This window comes from Podarcis muralis, chromosome 4, assembly GCF_964188315.1.
Source record: "Podarcis muralis chromosome 4, rPodMur119.hap1.1, whole genome shotgun sequence".
Classification (NCBI taxonomy): Eukaryota; Metazoa; Chordata; class Lepidosauria; order Squamata; family Lacertidae; genus Podarcis; species Podarcis muralis.
This window is the reverse complement of record NC_135658.1, coordinates 54,477,194-54,495,634: the sequence shown is the minus strand read 5'-3', so window position 1 is coordinate 54,495,634 and position 18,441 is coordinate 54,477,194. Positions and strand designations below refer to the sequence as shown.

The following is an 18,441-nucleotide window of genomic DNA, read 5'->3' as shown; positions in this document are numbered from 1 at the left end:
CACCAATGGCATCTATTAGAACTGCCTGCTTGAGTTAAGTGCATACCCACATGGGTAATACCTTAGCAGAGAAATGGGCCACTCAGGGGCAGGTAGAAAAAATAAATCCACTTGCAGGTCCTAACTTGACCTAGAGTGGCCTACTGAGGTTAACATTTAACAAGCATCCAGCCAACAGCAATTCTCCTTTACAAACATCCTAGCATGGTTTGTATTTTTCCTTGGCTGGGCAAATTCTCTCTCTCACACACACACACTTTCCTGTCAGGCTGTCTTTACAGTCACTGGTTATTTCTACTCCTATTCAGACCCAGGAGAATGAAACACAGACTGTGATTAGGTTTAATTAGACACCTGTTTAAATCCCATATGTACTAACGGTAGAATAAATCCAATTGCCTCTCAAGCTCAAATGTCTATGAAGGTACTCTGGGGTGGGGTATGGAGAACCTAGCCTAGGCCCCAATCCAGGAAAACAGTTAATATAACATACTATACTTTAAGCGTATGAGTAGTCCAAGTGATGTCATTGTGAAAGTGAAGTACATAGTTAAGTGCTTTCCTGGATCAGGGCCATAATACATAACAGCTAAGTCACTGGACTTTAGGGTAAGTATCCTGTGAAAACAAAAAGCCAGGACACCATTACTCCTGGCATTAAGAAACCTATTTGTGAGGGACTTTTTTCTTCTCCTCGTGCATGTATAATTCACTGATTTGACTGTCAGGCAAAACAAACCTCAGTATTAAATAAAAAGCATTAGCAAATGCTAAAGGTAACGTCATGGTTGTAGCAGCAAGCCCTCATAAAAGTCAGGAAATTTAGAAAGGTAAGGTTTCTCCCCCAAATGTTAGTTCTGCAGGGCTGAGAGGGCCCAAGCTCACCAGCTGCACTATTGAACTCAGGGCCAGCCTGCATGTTACTTTATCCTTGTGGGTTAAGGATAGAAACTCTCCATGTAATTAGGAGCACCCGTGTGGCTAAGTGCAAGAGACGTTACAGCCAGGGCACACAGAGTTTCCATGCAGAAGCAGATTCCCAAGGGGGATAATGTAATACGCAGACGAGCAGCTCTTAAATCCTAATCCTAACTGTTTTACTGGGAAGCAAATCCCACTGTATTCAGTGAGGGTTTACAAACAGGTAAGAGCACATAGGACTGAACCATTTTGGCTCAGTCCTCTGCATGTTTACCTGTGATGGAAGTCCAGCTGTGACCTACAGTCCTCCATCCCTGCTAGTAGGTGTAGAGAGGACTGAAGCCTTTGCGTCTAAACCACGGTTTTAGTTATTTAATGTAAGCGGTTCATAAGAAAGAATGGGGTAATTATGAGTGTAAACGCAAACAAAGCTTAATAAACTTAAAGCCTACAGAATCACAAAAGCAGCATAAAACAATTAGCAAGATTAAAATGTATCCAAAAAGCTTGAGAAAATAAAATAAAAAGGTCTTTGGTGCAAAATATATATGGTAGTATATCCTAACTGGAGGGCCAAATACCTTTTTCATATAAAGACCCTGACTCTTGACAATACCAGGGATGGTCAAACTGTAGATTATGACCCTGATATCGGGATGGTGATGATGATAATTTATTAACATTAAATAAACATGGGTGGGGGGAGTAAGAGAAATAACTTAGGGCATTTACACCACACTTAATACATTATATTAAAAGTATACCTACTTCTGTATAAATGCTTGATGTTCTTATACAACTGACAACATCTATTAATGCTCTGCTGATTCCCCCCCCCCCCATTTTAAACGGCTGTAAATAATTGCCATAAACATCTGCAAAGATTTCCACTGAAAACAGTGGCAGCATTAAGATAAAATCAACAGTGCAGTTATTGTTTGAGGGATGTAAAACTGAAGAATGGACAAAATGGTCTTAGTAAAATATGCAGGGAGAGAAGATAAATAAAATGAACCAAGGAAGGAGAGGGAGGGAAGTCGCTGGAAATTTAATGATATGTTAAATGTCTGTTTTGTTTCTAGAATTGAAAATTCAATAAAAAATTCCAAAAAACCAAACAAAAAACATCTGCATAGATTTCTCCTCCCTAGACATCTAAAATGCTATCACTGTAATTTGGCACAAAAAGATTGTATCCGGAAATGTTCCAAAGCCATTTTAAAAAAGGTGGCTTGTTACTGTTTTTCCAGTTCTTGCTATAATCATTATGACTACCTCTAAAATATTTCCTATTGTATTTCTCTTTTATTTATTTATTTACCACTTGATTGTAAGAAAAACCTTAAAGTGGTTTACAAAAAGAAGAAAACAAGAAAATTATTGGTGAAAACAACAAAAACAATGATTTAAAACATTCAAAATTTTAAAACCAACACATCAGCATATTTCCTTTATTACACATCTCCTAGAGACCTTTTAGAGAACAGCTTTTTTCTTTAATTGACAACAGATAACTGGTTATGTTTCATACAGTTCATATTTCAATTATCCTCAGGATTTTATATTCCCACCATAGGTATGGAGGATGCTTTTTACTAGCGCACAACAGAGGCCATTGCTATAGATACGCTGTCCCTCTTTACACAAATCAAATATAGAGCAGCATGCAATGAGAGAAAAAGCCCCTCAAAATATACACATGGTTGTCCTTAGTACCTAGTGGGAGATTCCTTCAGTTCTGAGAAATAAAAATGACTTCCCAACATTTTGTTGCCCAGGGAAAGAAATATTAGCATAGGCCATCAAAATCCTGTGATTCTGACACACACATGAGACTTTGAGGCTGATGCAGTCCCCACATCTGCAGAGATTCCAGAGGCAGCAGCAATTAAGCACATGCCATGTCTAAAGTCTGCAAGCTGTCTTGTTGGTTTTATTTGCAAATCAGGGAAATCCAAAAGTGGTCAAACTGATTTCAGTGGAACTATGCTGGAGTAAATGGTTGCAACACTGCTATCATTGATCCCTTTAGCTGCTTTTGAAAAACATATTCATCACTTGAATTCATCAATGATGTTAGAAATTATTTCAAAAACTTGATATCACAATAAGGGGCAGTGAAGAAATTGCAGTAGATCATCATTTTCACATTCAATTTTAAATGTTGCCTTGTTTGGTACACACACACACACACACACACACACACACAAGGCGGATATATACTTGAACCTGCCCTCTGAAAAGAGGTGAGTAATTGAATTTAAAACCACAAAACTCACATCAAATCAGTACATGATGTTTGTTAGTGTATCTGACATGTTTGGCTAGTGAATGTTCACTCAGTTTTTTATTTTATTTTTTTAGTTTGGGGGAAATAGAAACGTTTGTGGTGAAGAAACCCCTATAGCTTTCCTTTCTGCCAAACCAACTCCGCTTTAAAAGAAAGAAAAAGTTCTCTGCTCAAATTAAAAAGACAGAGCTGTTTCATAAAATGTTTAACGTACAGAGTGATGCTTCTGAGCCAGATGTATGTCTTTCTCGAATCGGCATGCTGTGGTTTTGCTTACCATGAAAAACTTAAAATAGGCAGTGTTTAGATAAGGCAGACGTCAGGAGCAGTGTTGTCTCACTATTGTAAAAACGTCGCTCCTTATAAACGAGCTGTATTGCTGCCTGATGGGATTTTTCCTGGCTGGCTTTTGAAAAACCTAAACTAGATTGAATCATCACAGCTGGCTCTAAAATATCAAGAATTAAATAAGTATTTTATGAGCATTATAAGAGCGTGAAAGTTTTAAGTAGTTAAATAATGGCAGCGCTTGGCAAGTGTTACGGGAAAGATGAATGAATTTGGGACGGGTGGTATTAACGTCTATTCTGTCTTTGCAGAGAAAGATAAATGCAAATGGCAAACAATATGGGACTGAAATGTAACAAAAAGCTGATTTCAATATAACTTATTTCCCTCCATGGAGGGAAGCAGAGACATAGCACAACTGAAAGCATTTGGCTGTTAGGCAGCCACAAGAACAGCACTGAATGAATTAAGGTGGCAATGAGAAACCTCTACAGCTTGCCACTGGTGGGTTATGTAAGCCCTGGGGGATAATGGGAGGCTGCAAGAATGCCAGTAAGAAAGTTCAGATAATATGACACAAGAGCTTAAAGGTGTTTCACTTCCATGACATTAAAACTGCCCTGCGCCTTGAATATGCATTTAACGATGCTCTTGCCATTAAGATGCACACATTATCGTATTAACAGTGCTATGAAACTTACATACAAAGTAGTTTACATGGACATATAGTTAAACTACAAGCTTGATTGCAGTGTAATAGTATTGCTGTTGATGTATGGAATGGCATTAAGCCCGTAAGTGTAGTTTTCTTCTTCTTTTTTAAGCTTCTTGTCTCTAGAATCTGTCACTAAAAATATAGCCGTCAGGTGCCTGGAAGTAGTAAAGGATTTGCCTGTCTTGATTCTATCATTCAGGCTCCAGTGTTCAATCAGGCTTACAGTCACCAGATTTTCTGAACAAGTATCAGACACACAGATTTGGGCAGCCCATGTTTGTCTCAAAGCCCAGTGGTTCTGGAGAGGCCACTTGGAGCTAGCCAGCTGCTCTTCCTCACCAAGGAGAAAGAAGAGGAAGCTAAGAGGATGGCCAAGCGGGCAATTTAAATAGTTTGGGTAGAAGAGGGAAATTCAGCTGAAATCCTCTTTCCCTTTTTACACTTAGCCACCCAGTCAGGGAGCAGGAATAACCAGTAGTGCCAGACAGGGCTGACAAGCATCCCAGTACAGAGATTGATGCCAGTAACTGGGTGTGTGTGTGTGTGTGTGTGTGTGGATAGAGTGGTGCCGAGGTTTCAGATTCAATCCCCATGATCTGCAGAATCCCTTTGAACTCTATGAAAATGGGCTTCTTCTTAGCTATGAATTGAAAGCCTGCCTGACGTTCATAATCTTTTAGGAACAACATGGCTACGATGGTTATTATGAATTATTTGGATCTTGAACTGAGTAAAATGCTGCTCAAAATGTTTATATTCGTATTCTAGTACTCTTGAAGAAAAATTCAACAAAACCAACCACCTCATCCAGAGTGTTATTCATCACTTCGCCGTGCCCAGCTTAAATGCTTTATTTAAAGTATGGAAACCTTCAAACATTCTGATGACTTTCAAAACAGCTTACTTAAAATATTTGTGTGACTGTGGAAAAGGAATGGAAGTAATCCCAGAATTCACTAAGCAGCCTTTCAGCCTTTCCATATCACAATACTGTATCTCTTATTATTATTAATAGTTTTCAGTGGAACATTAACAGTATAAAATTCTTAACATGAATTACCATAAGCACTTTGTTACCCCACTAGCATTTCAATATAAATGCATCACATAACCAACAAACAACCCCTGAATCAAATAACCACAGATCTTGGTACATTTAGCAAAAAACATTATTGCAAACATCAGCAGACCTTCTGTTAAATAGAAAGGACAGAGGGAAGAAAAACAAGGACAGTTAAGTTATTACGCAAGTAAGGCCCAGTCTGATGGATAGGATATTCTAAAACTGGCAGCAATGTTGCCTTAAATGTTGTCGTTTTATCTCTCTCTCTATAACATTTTTTCCATTAGGGAAATAATCTTGTTAGCTACATTTCAGAGTCAAGTGAGAATATGGATTTATGAGCTTGTCATACAATACAATTGGCAACTTGGTTGCCTGTATAGGACTAGAAGCCATTCAGTCCTATACAGGCAACCAAGTTGCCAATGAGATTTTCACAAGTTTTTTTTTAAACAAAATAGTCAAATGGTAGTGGGTAAAAATACATTTTAAAACAGGAAGAAATCCCATACGTGGGATGTTCTAACCAAGAAGGCCCTATCTTTGACTGCCACCCAGTTGTCACTTGGAAATGGACTGGAAGCCAGCTGAGTGAAATATGATACAATATCAGGACATTAATTTAAGATTTTGCATGCATTTTTACATCATTGAGTTATCTCATCTCTTCATAGATATAATAATGTGCCTGGAATGGTTTCTTGCTGACACTGGTTTGGTGAGTGTTTTCTTTTCTTTCTTTTTTTAAGGTCAAATCACCAAAAACTGAATTCCTGCTAGCCAACAGAATGGATATACAGATGAAGAAATGGTTTTAGATACCTTTGCGATGCAAGCTTTTAGACATTCCCCCCTGTGCATGCTATGCATTTTTGTTGTGATCAATCACTTAACAGATTATGACACTCTGAATTGTACATGAGATAATCAATTTTGTTATTACCTATGGAATGAAGAAATAAATTGTTTTCCCATCTATCAGTTTCTTATGGCATGTAGATTCGCTCACTGTTAACATGCCTTTATTGCCTTGTGTCTTTAGCCACAGATGCCGTTGGACAGCACTAATTCAGGCAGCCATGTTGGGAACAAGGTGGCTGGAATGAAATGGTACAGATGGCAATGCTTTTACAAGTCTTTGATGCTCTTTGAGATACATGTGTTAATTTACAGTTGTTAAGCAGAAGGTGAAAAGCCGTCCCCATAGCAGTTAAAGCCATTCTTAACGCCAGTAGCAGCTGGCAGGGACTGTAAGGAAGGGACTGTGGAAAACATGACGTCAAACAAGTGAGGCTAATTAACACCAGTTTCCCAAATTAGAAAGTCTGCAATAGCTAGAATTTAAAAATAACACCTTAATGATTTCTAAAAATAGCAGCTGACTTGCCATTGAGTATCATGACCTCCATTAAACTTGGAGCCTGTTTCCTGTGACTAATGGCGTAAATCGCATTTACCTTTTATATTCTATTCTCTTTGGGATTAGCACTGAAGCTTAAGGCCTGACCTTGAAAGGCCTTCTCATAAAGACCTAAGATGAGCTCTCAAATTGTACACAACGCATGGTGCATACAGGTATGCATACAGGTATGACAGGATGTTTAATTAACTGAGAGAAATCAAAACCAGGAGTGTACCAAGGATGGGTCTCTGTACATGAATAAAAGGTCCAGGAAAGAAATTGGAGCACCAATGAACTGAAATTAAAAGGCAAAGAGGATGATTTGGCCGATAAGACTCTGGATTAGGACACAAAAAGAAAACCTCGAGTCTTCTTTAGGCTTCTTGCACAAATTCAGGTAAGGAGGCTAATTTCCCAAAGGTTACTTTCCCCATCGATTAAACGGAGTTAATAATACTGATCTTATAGGGAAGATTCTCCTATATAATTTATATTTCTATTTGTTCATTTGTTTTATATTTCTCTGAGTCCACCAGGGTTTTTTTAATGGATACCCTAGACAAAGAGCATATAGATGGAGCTGGCACAAAGAATGAGAACCAATGGTAGATATAATATAAAATATATAAAGGCAGTAAATGTAATGCCCATAAGCCTTAGGTGCAACATTAGGTGCAGCTAAACCCTATTGATTTCAAAAGGACTTAAAAGTGCCCAACTGTGCTCTTGAATGCCTTTGTTGTGTAGACAGAGATGTTTGCAAATATTTCTATCATAGGACAGGGAAGCTCCTGAGCTGAATACAGTGGAACCAAAAGCAGAGTGCACCAAATTAGAATGTTCTTCTGGCAATTCTAAACACACACACACACACACACACACACACGTGCAAATATCAGTATAACATACATGCAGATGTTATTGTGCTGCAGTTAAAGAAAGTATGCTATACTGAAAGAAAAACCATCAACGAGCAATTTTAGTTCACATGTACAAGAGTCATCATATCTAGTGATGACTGTATTCTACCTTGACACTTCCATTTTATTCATGGAACATGACTATTAAGTGTCTTATTTAACATTTGTTGCGAGTGACCGAGAAAGCAAAATGTGTGATGCAAGATTATTCTACCTGATATCCTGCAGCACTATTCAATGATGCCATCCAATAGGACAGGCATAGGCAAACTTGGCCCTCCAGATGTTTTGGGACTACAACTCCCATCATCCCTAGCTAACAGGACGAGTGGTCAGGGATGATGGGAGTTGTAGACCCAAAACATGTGGAGGGCTGAGTTTGTCTATGCCTGCAATAGGATATTGGATTTGGCCATTGGAGATCTGGATTCTACCTGTCTTGTGCAGTGTAAGTTTATGGTGTATTAAGCCTTATGAATGAAATATAATTCTAAATTTAATTTGCAATGTACAGCAATCTATAATAGAGATTATGGATGGCATCAAACAAAGTAATTCTGTTAGTGCAAGAATTTTCATTCACTTAGCAGAACTTCCCTTTCTTCGCTTCTCTCCGCACCTTCCCAAAATTTGATCCAGAGGGTTGGGGTGGAAACTCAGAACAGATTTAGGGGGTGTACATAATTATATAACAAAATCTATAATAGAGAGTTTATTAAAAACTATCCTCCTTAAATGAACAGTCATGAAACAGGCCCAAACAAGCACCAAACTTTAAAGGCATCCAGAACAACATCAACAACATCAAAAAACCTAGACCTGTTTGACTGTAATTTGGTATACTTTATCCATTCTGGAGAGGCTGCTATGTCTGCACATTTCATCTACTCCTGTAAATAGGTGGGAACATTGATGTTTCTAAAAAAATGTCAATAGCAAATGGGGCAGGGAACATTGTCTTTTTTCTTGTGGACTTGGCCTCAGACCCCAGTCCAGCTCAGACAGCTGTTTTCTGAAGTGTTGAATCGGGGTCTGAACTGAATCATCTGGTTGGTGCACAGATCTATTATTTTGCTTCTTTTCCCCTTGGATCCTATTTGGATTTTGACTCAACAGTTACTTCATGTTTTAACTTTCAGAGTTTTTGATCACACTCTCTTTCTCTCACACAGCTTTTGCAGGCAGCTTGCAAATGAACCATTAGCAGAGATCACTGAAACTAAGATTTACACAGGTGGAAGGGCCTCTATTTCTTTCATGGTGTTTCAGCTTGAATTTATTATAGGATGTTTTCTATAACTGTGAAGGTACCACCTCTCAGAAGCTGCATGATACACATCTGGTTTCACATGCTGTCATCTAGATTAAAGCCATAACCGGAGTCTCCATGGGGGCTAATGAAAATTATTCCCCTTCAGGTTCCTTTATTAAAACAACACCATCTCAAGAAATAGTGGGAAGTGGGAAAGGGAACTGTAATCCACTGTGCTTTACCCTCTTCTAGAAGCCTTTTTTTTTTTTTTAATTCACTTTAGTTGCTTTTCAGTTTGAGCAAACACAGCATCATTGTTTTTGTAATCCTGCTATGACCTTTTGGAAATGTTTTTATCCTGCAAAGTAGCTTTTAGGCTCCTGCTTCATAAATCTTTTCTCCCTCTGTTCCATAGGAATTTGAGAGCGTTCTAATCTTGCTGTTGTTGTTGTTTAAAGGAAATAGGTCTTTTAGAAAGCCTGTTAAGAAGACAAAATGTTTCTTTTAAAGTATTTTTCAGTGTTATATCTTATATGGGTGCACACACACACACACACACACACACACACACACACAGTGTTATTCCTCATGGAGCAGGCAGGGCAGGTGTAAATAACAAGAAGCAATTACTTTCCCACCGTTTTCACAGAGCGCATTAAAGTGGGTTAAATATGCTAATAATCACACTAACTGCCTCTGGAATGCACCTTACTGGTCACTGGAGTAATGCACTCGTATAATGTTTAACTTCTTGTTCCGCAATTACTTCTTTATTAGGCATCCAGAAGGTGTCAAAGCAAACCTGCCATATATCTCCCGGGAGAGGCTGTGCTTTCAGAAGGAGCCCCAACCAAGATACTGCACCGAGTGGCATAACCAGGACAAACATTAACATGGCCAGCATGGCTATTCAGTTACTGGGCTTCTTCCTGAGTCTTCTCGGTCTTGCTGGGACAATAACTGCGACCATCCTGCCTCACTGGTGGAGAACGGCCCACGTGGGGACCAACATCATCACGGCTGTAGCGTACATGAAGGGTCTCTGGATGGAATGCGTTTGGCACAGCACTGGCATCTATCAGTGCCAGCTTCACCACTCTCCGCTGGCTTTGCCTCGTGACCTCCAAGCAGCCCGTGCCATGATGGTGATTTCCTGTGTTCTTTCCACCTTGGCTTGCGTGGTTGCTGTTTTTGGCATGGAGTGCACCCGGTGCGTCAAAGGGTCCTCTGCCAAAAACGTGTTTGCTGTCTTGGGCGGAGTCCTCTTCATACTGGCGGGGCTCGTGTGCCTCGTCCCTGTTTCTTGGTCAACCAATGATGTGGTAACTGATTTCTACAACCCAATGCTGCCCCATGGGATGAAGTATGAGATCGGGCAAGCCCTTTACCTTGGCTTTGTTTGTGCTTCGTTGAGTATCATTGGTGGAACCATCCTCTGCGTTTCATGTCAACGTACTGGGAACGATTTGACCTACCGCTCGCAGCCGAGGAGTACAAGGGCAGCTCCAGCCTACAGACCCCCAGTGGCCTACAAGGCAAACCACACCTCATCACTAACTTCTGCTTCTCACAGTGGTTACAGGTTAAATGACTATGTGTAAGTTCTCTGGGATCTACTTTTATAATCTCAGTATGTGGGGTGTTTTCAAGGTGGTGTTATTAATGTACAGTCATTTTCATACAATGTTTACCTCTGCTTTGCTGTTCATGTAAAGAATATGTGTAATTTTTTTTAAAAAAAAATGCTTTGAAACTTCCAATTAAAAATTACGGACATTTATATTCTAGAGCATGTAACTTTCTTTATCAGTAGAATCATGGTCAGTATATGAACTTCTGCTGTATAGAGCTCTGTTTCCATTAAGGTAAAGGTAAATTACCTTTAGGTAATTACCATTAGGTCCAGTCGTGACCGACTCTGGGGTTGAGACACTCATCTCACTTTATTGGCCGAGGGAGCTGGCGTACAGCTTCCGGGTCATGTGGCCAGCATGACTAAGCCGCTTCTGGCAAACCAGAGCAGCGCACGGAAATGCCGTTTATCTTCCCGCCGGAGCGGTACCTATTTATTTACTTGCACTTTGACGTGCTTTCGAACTGCTAGGTTGGCAGGAGCAGGGACCAAGCAATGGGACCTCACCCCGTTGTGAGGATTCGAACCGTCGGCCTTCTGATCAGCAAGTCCTAGGCTCTGTGGTTTAACCCACAGTGCCACCCGCGTCCCTCTGTTTCCATTACCTGCTTCAAAAGAAAAGACCCCACACACATTTACATACAAATAAGAAGAAATAATAATACACAGTCTGAATATAGCATATCCCATAATAATAATTAGTATTATAATAGTTTACTAGTTACTTTTTGTACAAATCTCACAAATTTGTACAAATTCTAAAACAGTCTATATATACCTGAAGGAGTATCTCCACCGCTGTCGTTCAGCCCAGACACTGAGATCTAGCTCCGAGGGGCTTCTGGTGGTTCCCTCACTACGAGAAGTGAGGTTACAGGGCACCAGGCAGAGGGCCTTCTTCGTAGTGGCACCCAACTTGTAAAACACCCTCCTATCAGAAGGAAAACAGATAAACATCTATTTAGAAGACATCTGAAGGCAGCCCTGTATAGGGAAGTTTTTAATGTTTAATGTTTTATGGTGTTGCTGGAAGCCGCCCAGAATGGCTGGGACAACCCAGTCAGATGGGTGGCATATAAGCAATAAAATTATTATTATTGAGGAGAAATTGAGGCATGTGAGCCAAAGAAGCCAAATATGGCCCTCAGGATTCTCCCCAGGCCACAACTTTCCCAAGCCACATCCCTCACTAATCCCACTTTTTAAAAAATAACTTTATTAAAGATTTTCTTTGTTTACAAAAGCACATGCATTGTCTCTTTCTTCAGGTTGTGTTTTCTACGGATCAGTTACATTTGTTGTGAGACATTGGGTTGGGAAGAAAAGGGGTGGGTGGGAGAGAGGGGGTGGGGTAGTAAAGCTTATGTTTTACTTAGTATGTTTTAGGCTGGCTGGTAGAGGCATCTTGCTAGTTTCCCAGTAGCTGTGCTAGTTTCTCGGCAGGTGAGTTGCTGTTACTTACCAGGATGGGGAGGGGCAAAGTGGTGGTGGGAGTCTGTGCAGTGCAAATGCACCAATGAAGCCAATCTGGATGTTCCTGCCGCGGCATTCATACATTGCTGACCTCCCCATCAACCTCACCCCTCCTGGTAAGCAACAGGGACCCAGCTGCCGGGAAGCTAGGGTAGCTGCTCTGCCCTGCCTAGTGAGCCCTTTCTATTGGCAGGAATCTGCCCTTGAACTCTGATGATAAGCATCTTCATTGCCTGAATCGAGGATAGAAGGGGATGTGTGTGGAGAAACTAGCCTACTGAACAATAGTAAAATTCTGGTTTATTGAATCTGTCCACTTAAAATAGAAGGTTGCTCAGAGGAGAATGTGGTCCTCTGGCTTAAAAGGCTCGCCAGTCCTGTTCCAAATGGTTAAAAATAAATCTGATAAATGGGGCTCAAGTTAGAGAATTCTAGACTCTGGACAGTCTTCCAGTGGGTTTCTTTAGATGGCAATATTGTTTAGCTGACTTAAACATGTGTCATATCCGTCCTGCTGCATTTGGAAGCCTTCCTGCTCATTCTACTGAGTGGGGCCCCCTGGACATCAGCCCCAGAGTCCTGCCCTGATGGTGTCTCTATGTGTAAATGACGTCCTTCTTTCTCTCTCTTCTGTAAGCCCTATTTAATGAGCTAATGTGACCACCAGAAGATTCATTTACTCATACATTTAATGGGGTGCTTTTTTTCTTTTGCAGAGCCATTGGAAAAATTGGTGCCTGATCATTTACTGCAATATTGTCCTGTGATTTGATTCCATAGATGCTGCCACACTACTGGGCATAAGGCTGCTTGATGTTAGTATGAAAGCACAGGTGATGGTTGGTGGTGAGACCCAGACAGGGAACTTCCTTCCAGGCAGGACAAAGAATTGCTAACATGTGATCTATCAGTTTCGGTTTCTCTTGCTTTCTAATATGTCGAGTCTTCAGTTTGGTTCTCTACATTTCCACAAGTAGATAAATAGGGACCGCTTACCAGCGGGAAGGTAAACGGCGTTCCGTGTGCTGCGCTGGCTCGCCAGATGCAGCTTGTCACGCTGGCCACGTGACCCGGAAGTGTCTGCGGACAGCGCTGGCTCCCGGCCTCTAGAGTGAGATGAGCGCACAACCCTAGAGTCTGGCAAGACTGGCCCGTACGGGCAGGGGTACCTTTACCTTTTACCTTTATTAAGGCAATATGGATACTCATATTTGAAGAGAATATGAGATTCAAGGCAGGGCTGTATGCTATTAGAAACATCATATCTAACTTAGTTTACCTTTCTTCACTTACCTTCCCAAAGATATAAGGCACTGTGGCTGAACGTATAAAGTTTAATTCTGAACTGGTGAAAAGTCACAATATCTCTCATCAAGTTTATTGTGAATCCTGTATTCGCATTGTGTGCCTTTTTCTTTCTTCAATTTTTTTATCATCTAATTGATCAATAGTGCATTAAAGCTCAGTTAAACTGGTTTGGCAGTTCCTGTCAATTTCATTCATTATCTCCCAGACTTTTATTTAGTTCCGGAAAAGGCAAGTCTGCAAGAATAACTCTGCAGTTTACACACACCATAACTTTACAGTTCCTTTTATCAGCTGAATATTGCCACAGGAAGCACTTCATTTTGTCTCAATGTACCATGTGAGTTTACAAACATTGAAAGTAGAGTCCATTACCACTGCTGTTGGAAAGACGATATGTTTTGTGGTCATGTGGTCAAAGGGAAACAACGTTAAAGACTTCCATCACTCAGGAGGATGTTCCATTTATAAAATAATAATAATAATAATAATAATAATAATAATAATAATAATAATAATAATTTATTATTTATACCCTGCCCATCTGGCTGGGTTTCCCCAGCCACTCTGGGCGGCTTCCAACTGAATATTAAAAACAGTACAGCATCAAACATTAAAAACTTCCTTAAACAGGGCTGCCTTCAGATGTCTTTTAAAGATAGGATAGCTGCTTATTTCCTTCACATCTGAAGGGAGGGTGTTCCACAGGGTGGCTGCCACCACTGAGAAGGCCCTCTGTCTGGTTTTCTGTAACCTCACTTCTCGCAATGAGGGAACCGCCAGAAGGCCCTCGGCGCTGGATCTCAGTGTCCGGCCTGAACGATGGAGGTGGAGACACTCCTTATACTACCTGTTCATGCTTTCTGTACATAGGAGTGATGAACCTAGAGCCCAACAATATCTAGAGGGCTACCACTGGCATCATCCTGGAATACAGACCATTCTATCTGGGGTTGATGGGAGTTAAACTGCAACATCTGTCCCAATTTTTTTCTACAAAGTGGATTTTATTCATGAAAACTATGTAATATAGAAACTCAAGAGTTCTCCTCAGCGCTCCTTTAGAGACAGGAAGTGGTTCTTCTCTCTAGGGTGAAAAGAGGCACTCTGAGAAAGTGTGGGAGAGCTTTACTTCACCATTAAGGTGTAATGGGAAGTTTCCAGTTTTGACACACAGAGTTAACTTCAGCTGCTTTTGGTAGATTGCAGGTTTAAAAGTTACATTGCCCAGCTATTTTTCTCTGTGTTTTTTAAGTGAAAAGAAAATTCATAATTTAAGGAACATGATTGCCAGTACCAATGGGCCATATGCTGGAAACACTATAACTAATACTATATATTTCAAATGTAGCTGTAACGAATTATTAGCATAATAAATACACACATGGACGTAGCTGATGAAATCCTAGGGGTGGAAGAATGCTTTCGTAAATGTGGCCCACTTGTAAAAACATTCGCTCACACAGTGAGTGTCAGTATTGAGCAGTGAGGAAAAGTATCAGGTAATCCACTAAAGGTGAACCAAAAAATTTGACATGAAATTAACTGTGAGGCAGCCCAGATCAATGAAGTGGGAAAGATACTTTTTTGTAGTGAGACTACACAGATCCAGGTGACGAAATCCCAATGAGAAGATTTGCACTTCAGGTGTTTTTTTTTTAATTATTATTATTATTATTATTATTATTATTATTATACTGTTGGGCTTAATTGTACTAATAATTTACAACAGGTCAATGTTTAACTGAAGCAGATTCATCTGCTCTTTAGCATATGCACTGAAACAGATGAAAATATAGCTGTGATAGGAACTAGTGCTAGTTCCCCTAAACACATACAGAGTGCAGATGCTCTCCAAGATCTTGTGCATCATGCATCAGAGAGAAAGTCTTGCAGGCCAGTTCCTTTGCTTTCTGCATCCCCAAGGGCAACAACAGTGGCTCAAGACCTGGTGTCATATATACAATTCATGATGCACCATTTCTGTAGGGTTGGGATGGCCCAGCCCCTAACAGACCTCATGTTTCATTGAGTGATGATGGCCCTCTCTCAGAATTTTGGTTTAGTTATGTAGCAAGTGCTGAATTTGGAGTTACAGATACTCCCACCCATTGCTGAGGCTGAAAATCTATAATTACTTACCAGGGGTTATGGTAAGTCCCACTATGGGAGTTCACTGCATTTTTAGTAAGTTATTTACACTGATATGTATATGCGCTTTTATGCACACTTTCTCTAAATGTAATGCATTTTTGTAACACCTTTTTTTTAAAAAAAACTGCATTGCAAAACTTGGAAAAGGATATCTGCATTTCAGTCTGTATATTTTTTTCAGGAAGTAAACATCTGGTAGACTCTGAATTTCTCCCCTCCCCCTTTCTATAGAAGTGCAGGGGCATACCTAGGCATTGGTCAGTGGCCCCCTCCCCTGAAGGCACAGTCCCAGGGGGGGTGCAAAAATCATGCCTCTGCACTCTGGCTTGGAGTGGCTAGAAGCCTGCCCATCTGTGTGGTCAGACAGACCAATGGAGGAGAAGGAGAAGCAGAGCAGACCCGATCCTGGTGGCTGCAGAGGAAGTCACTGGTGGCGGGGCATAAAAGGTGACACAAAGCAAACTTTTTCAGTTTCTGGTCCATGGTCTTTCCTGGCTTCAGAGGTGCCAATGCATCTCCTTGCCAGCGGCGCAAGGGACTGAAGGGGCAGGTTGTGGGTGCCGATACATCTCCCTGCCAAGAGCTCTAGGTATGCCTCGGTTGAAGTTCAGCACTCTCCTATTCATGTCTACTTGTAATGAAGTCCTACTGTGTGACTGAGATCTAATACATCATTAACAATCCATCTGGAAAAATATATTTGGAAAGTCCTAGTAATGCTTGCAAAAGCGTTTGTTGTGCATGACAGTGGCACATTCTCCACAAAAAAAGCTGTTTGCAACGCTTGCTAACTTGCTTGGAGAAGCAAGCAGTGCATATGGCGATGAGGCTGCTGCATGGACCTGCTAGCACTGATAAAGGAATGCAAAGGAAAGGCCGAAGTTTAGTGTTACATACGGGGAATTGTAAAGCTGAGTAAAGTAATGGACAGTGAGTGAGCATTATGTAATGCAGTGGTGAGGAACCTGTGTCCCTCCAGATGTTTTTGGATTCCAATTTCCATCAGCCCCACACAGAATGGTCAATGTTCGGGAGATGGAATTTAACAACATCTGGAGGGTCACAGGTTCCTTATGTAATGCACGTTGGTTAGGATAACATGCTTCTACATATTTGGCTTGACGGTTGCACTTATTTACATTACGGAGTGAAAGGAGGCATGTCATTTCCTGCCATTTATCTCACCTATTAAAACAGCCAGGGAATGCCACCGTCTAACAATGGGTTTGCCAAGTCCAAACATGGGGATCCTACTGGCCACTTTAAGAGCTCAGAAGCAGCCTGCTGCCCAGCAGTCCTGAGACGTTAAATCTCACAACAGAGCACATGCAGTAACATTTCAACATGACAAGAAGGTGGAAGTGCCTGTATATAAAATCTCTCTCTCTCTCTCTCTCTCTCTCTCTCTCTCATTCCTGGACTTGCTAGTTTGGGCTGCATAACAAGGTGAAACTATTCCCAAGTTATGCTGGTAAATTTCTAATAAAACTTGATAGTAAGAAAATACAGTAGACGTAAAATAAGCCATGATGAAAGGAACAGATATTTCAAATGCCTCTGGGTTAATAGAAGTTTTGTTTCTTAGTGAGCTTGCTTGTCACTCATCAGATATTGAAAAATCTGAATGTGGAAAATTCCCCCTACAGAAGTTAAGCTATGCCTGGAGGCAGATGGTATTTGATATTTTATGATGTCAAAGGCTCTCTGCTGGAAAGCATTCTGAAATACCAGACAATGCACCATTGGAAACCTCTGTGTATCTCCCTCCTGCCACTTTTTTGTTTGTTGATTCGAAACACACACACACATTGTGGTGCAATCCTCTGCATGGGTAATCAAAAGTAATCTCAATTGTCTTCCATGGAGCTTCCTCCTAGGTAAATATATGTAGGGTTGCAATCTATAATTAAGTACTTTGGTAATGATAATAAACGTAAAAGGTAGGTAGAGGACCGCTGGACGGTTAAGTCCAGTCAAATAAATCTGCTCAATGGACTGTTTTGAGGTTAAATTAGATATAGATTAACTACTACCCCAAACCTTAAAAAAAAAAAAAAAGCCCTAGGACATTCAGGGTACAGTGGTACCTCAGGTTAAGAACTTAATTCGTTCTGAAGGTCCGTTCTTAACCTGAAACTGTTCTTAACCTGAAGCACCACTTTAGCTAATGGGGCATCCTGCTGCCGCTGCGTGATTTCTGTTCTCATCCTGAAGCAAAGTTCTTAACCCGAGGTATTATTTCAGGGTTAGCGGAGTCTGTATCATGAAGCGTATGTAACCTGAAGCATATGTAACCCGAGGTACCACTGTATTTTGATTCATCTGCGTGTTTAGTTCTATACAGTCATGGGAAACAGAAAGGGGAGCAAGCAGAGATGAGATCGCTCTGTGCCCCTTGCCTTCGCCCTATCTGAAGGCAACTACCTGAAGCAGGGAGCCTTTTGTATAGTCAGAGCTCCCTGTGTGTTGTAGAACCACAGTTCTAAAATGTGTTGGGAGCCTCCATGGATACAGAAGGCTTCCTCTTCAGATAGCCGCCTACTATGTGTTGGAAAGTGATGATGGGATGGAGCTATTGCACTCATTCCTTACTCCCTGTGTTTACATTTCCCTATTGCTAACAGCTGCATGGGGCTCTGGTAATCAATGACTGTAAATATTTATTATTAGGATCATTGCATTTGGTACGCAAAAGGTAATATTCACCACGTAATGTATGACTGTAAATATACATTGATTTATTTAAGGAGCGTTGCCTTTCTGTCCCAGAAAGGTTATTTCTCCAGAAGGTGAGCTAAATTATCTGGGTTTTGTTTCTAATCAAATCAATTTATTCCAAGTAGCTGTGAACATTAACAGTAGGTTAATCACCGATTAACCAGTAGGTTAATTGCAGAATCTCACAGAAGTGCAGCTGATGGCTCCTGCCCTACTTCAGCACAGCAGGCAGACAATCTGAATGGAGTATTAACTACCTGCTGTGCTTGGCTGGCCTCTTTTTCTTAAAATAAATAACCCTATGAAA

General features: G+C 40.7%; 1 protein-coding gene across 1 annotated transcript; it reads left to right on the top strand.

Annotated features, from left to right (window-relative positions):
• The first annotated feature begins 9,633 nt into the window (after positions 1-9,633).
• CLDN14 (claudin 14) lies at positions 9,634-13,512 on the top strand. The gene is made up of 2 exons (XM_028725631.2): positions 9,634-10,448; positions 12,674-13,512. The coding sequence occupies exons 1-2, from the start codon at positions 9,745-9,747 to the stop codon at positions 12,696-12,698; spliced, it is 729 nt and encodes a 242-aa protein (XP_028581464.2). The 5' UTR covers positions 9,634-9,744; the 3' UTR covers positions 12,699-13,512.
• The last annotated feature ends 4,929 nt before the right edge of the window (positions 13,513-18,441 follow it).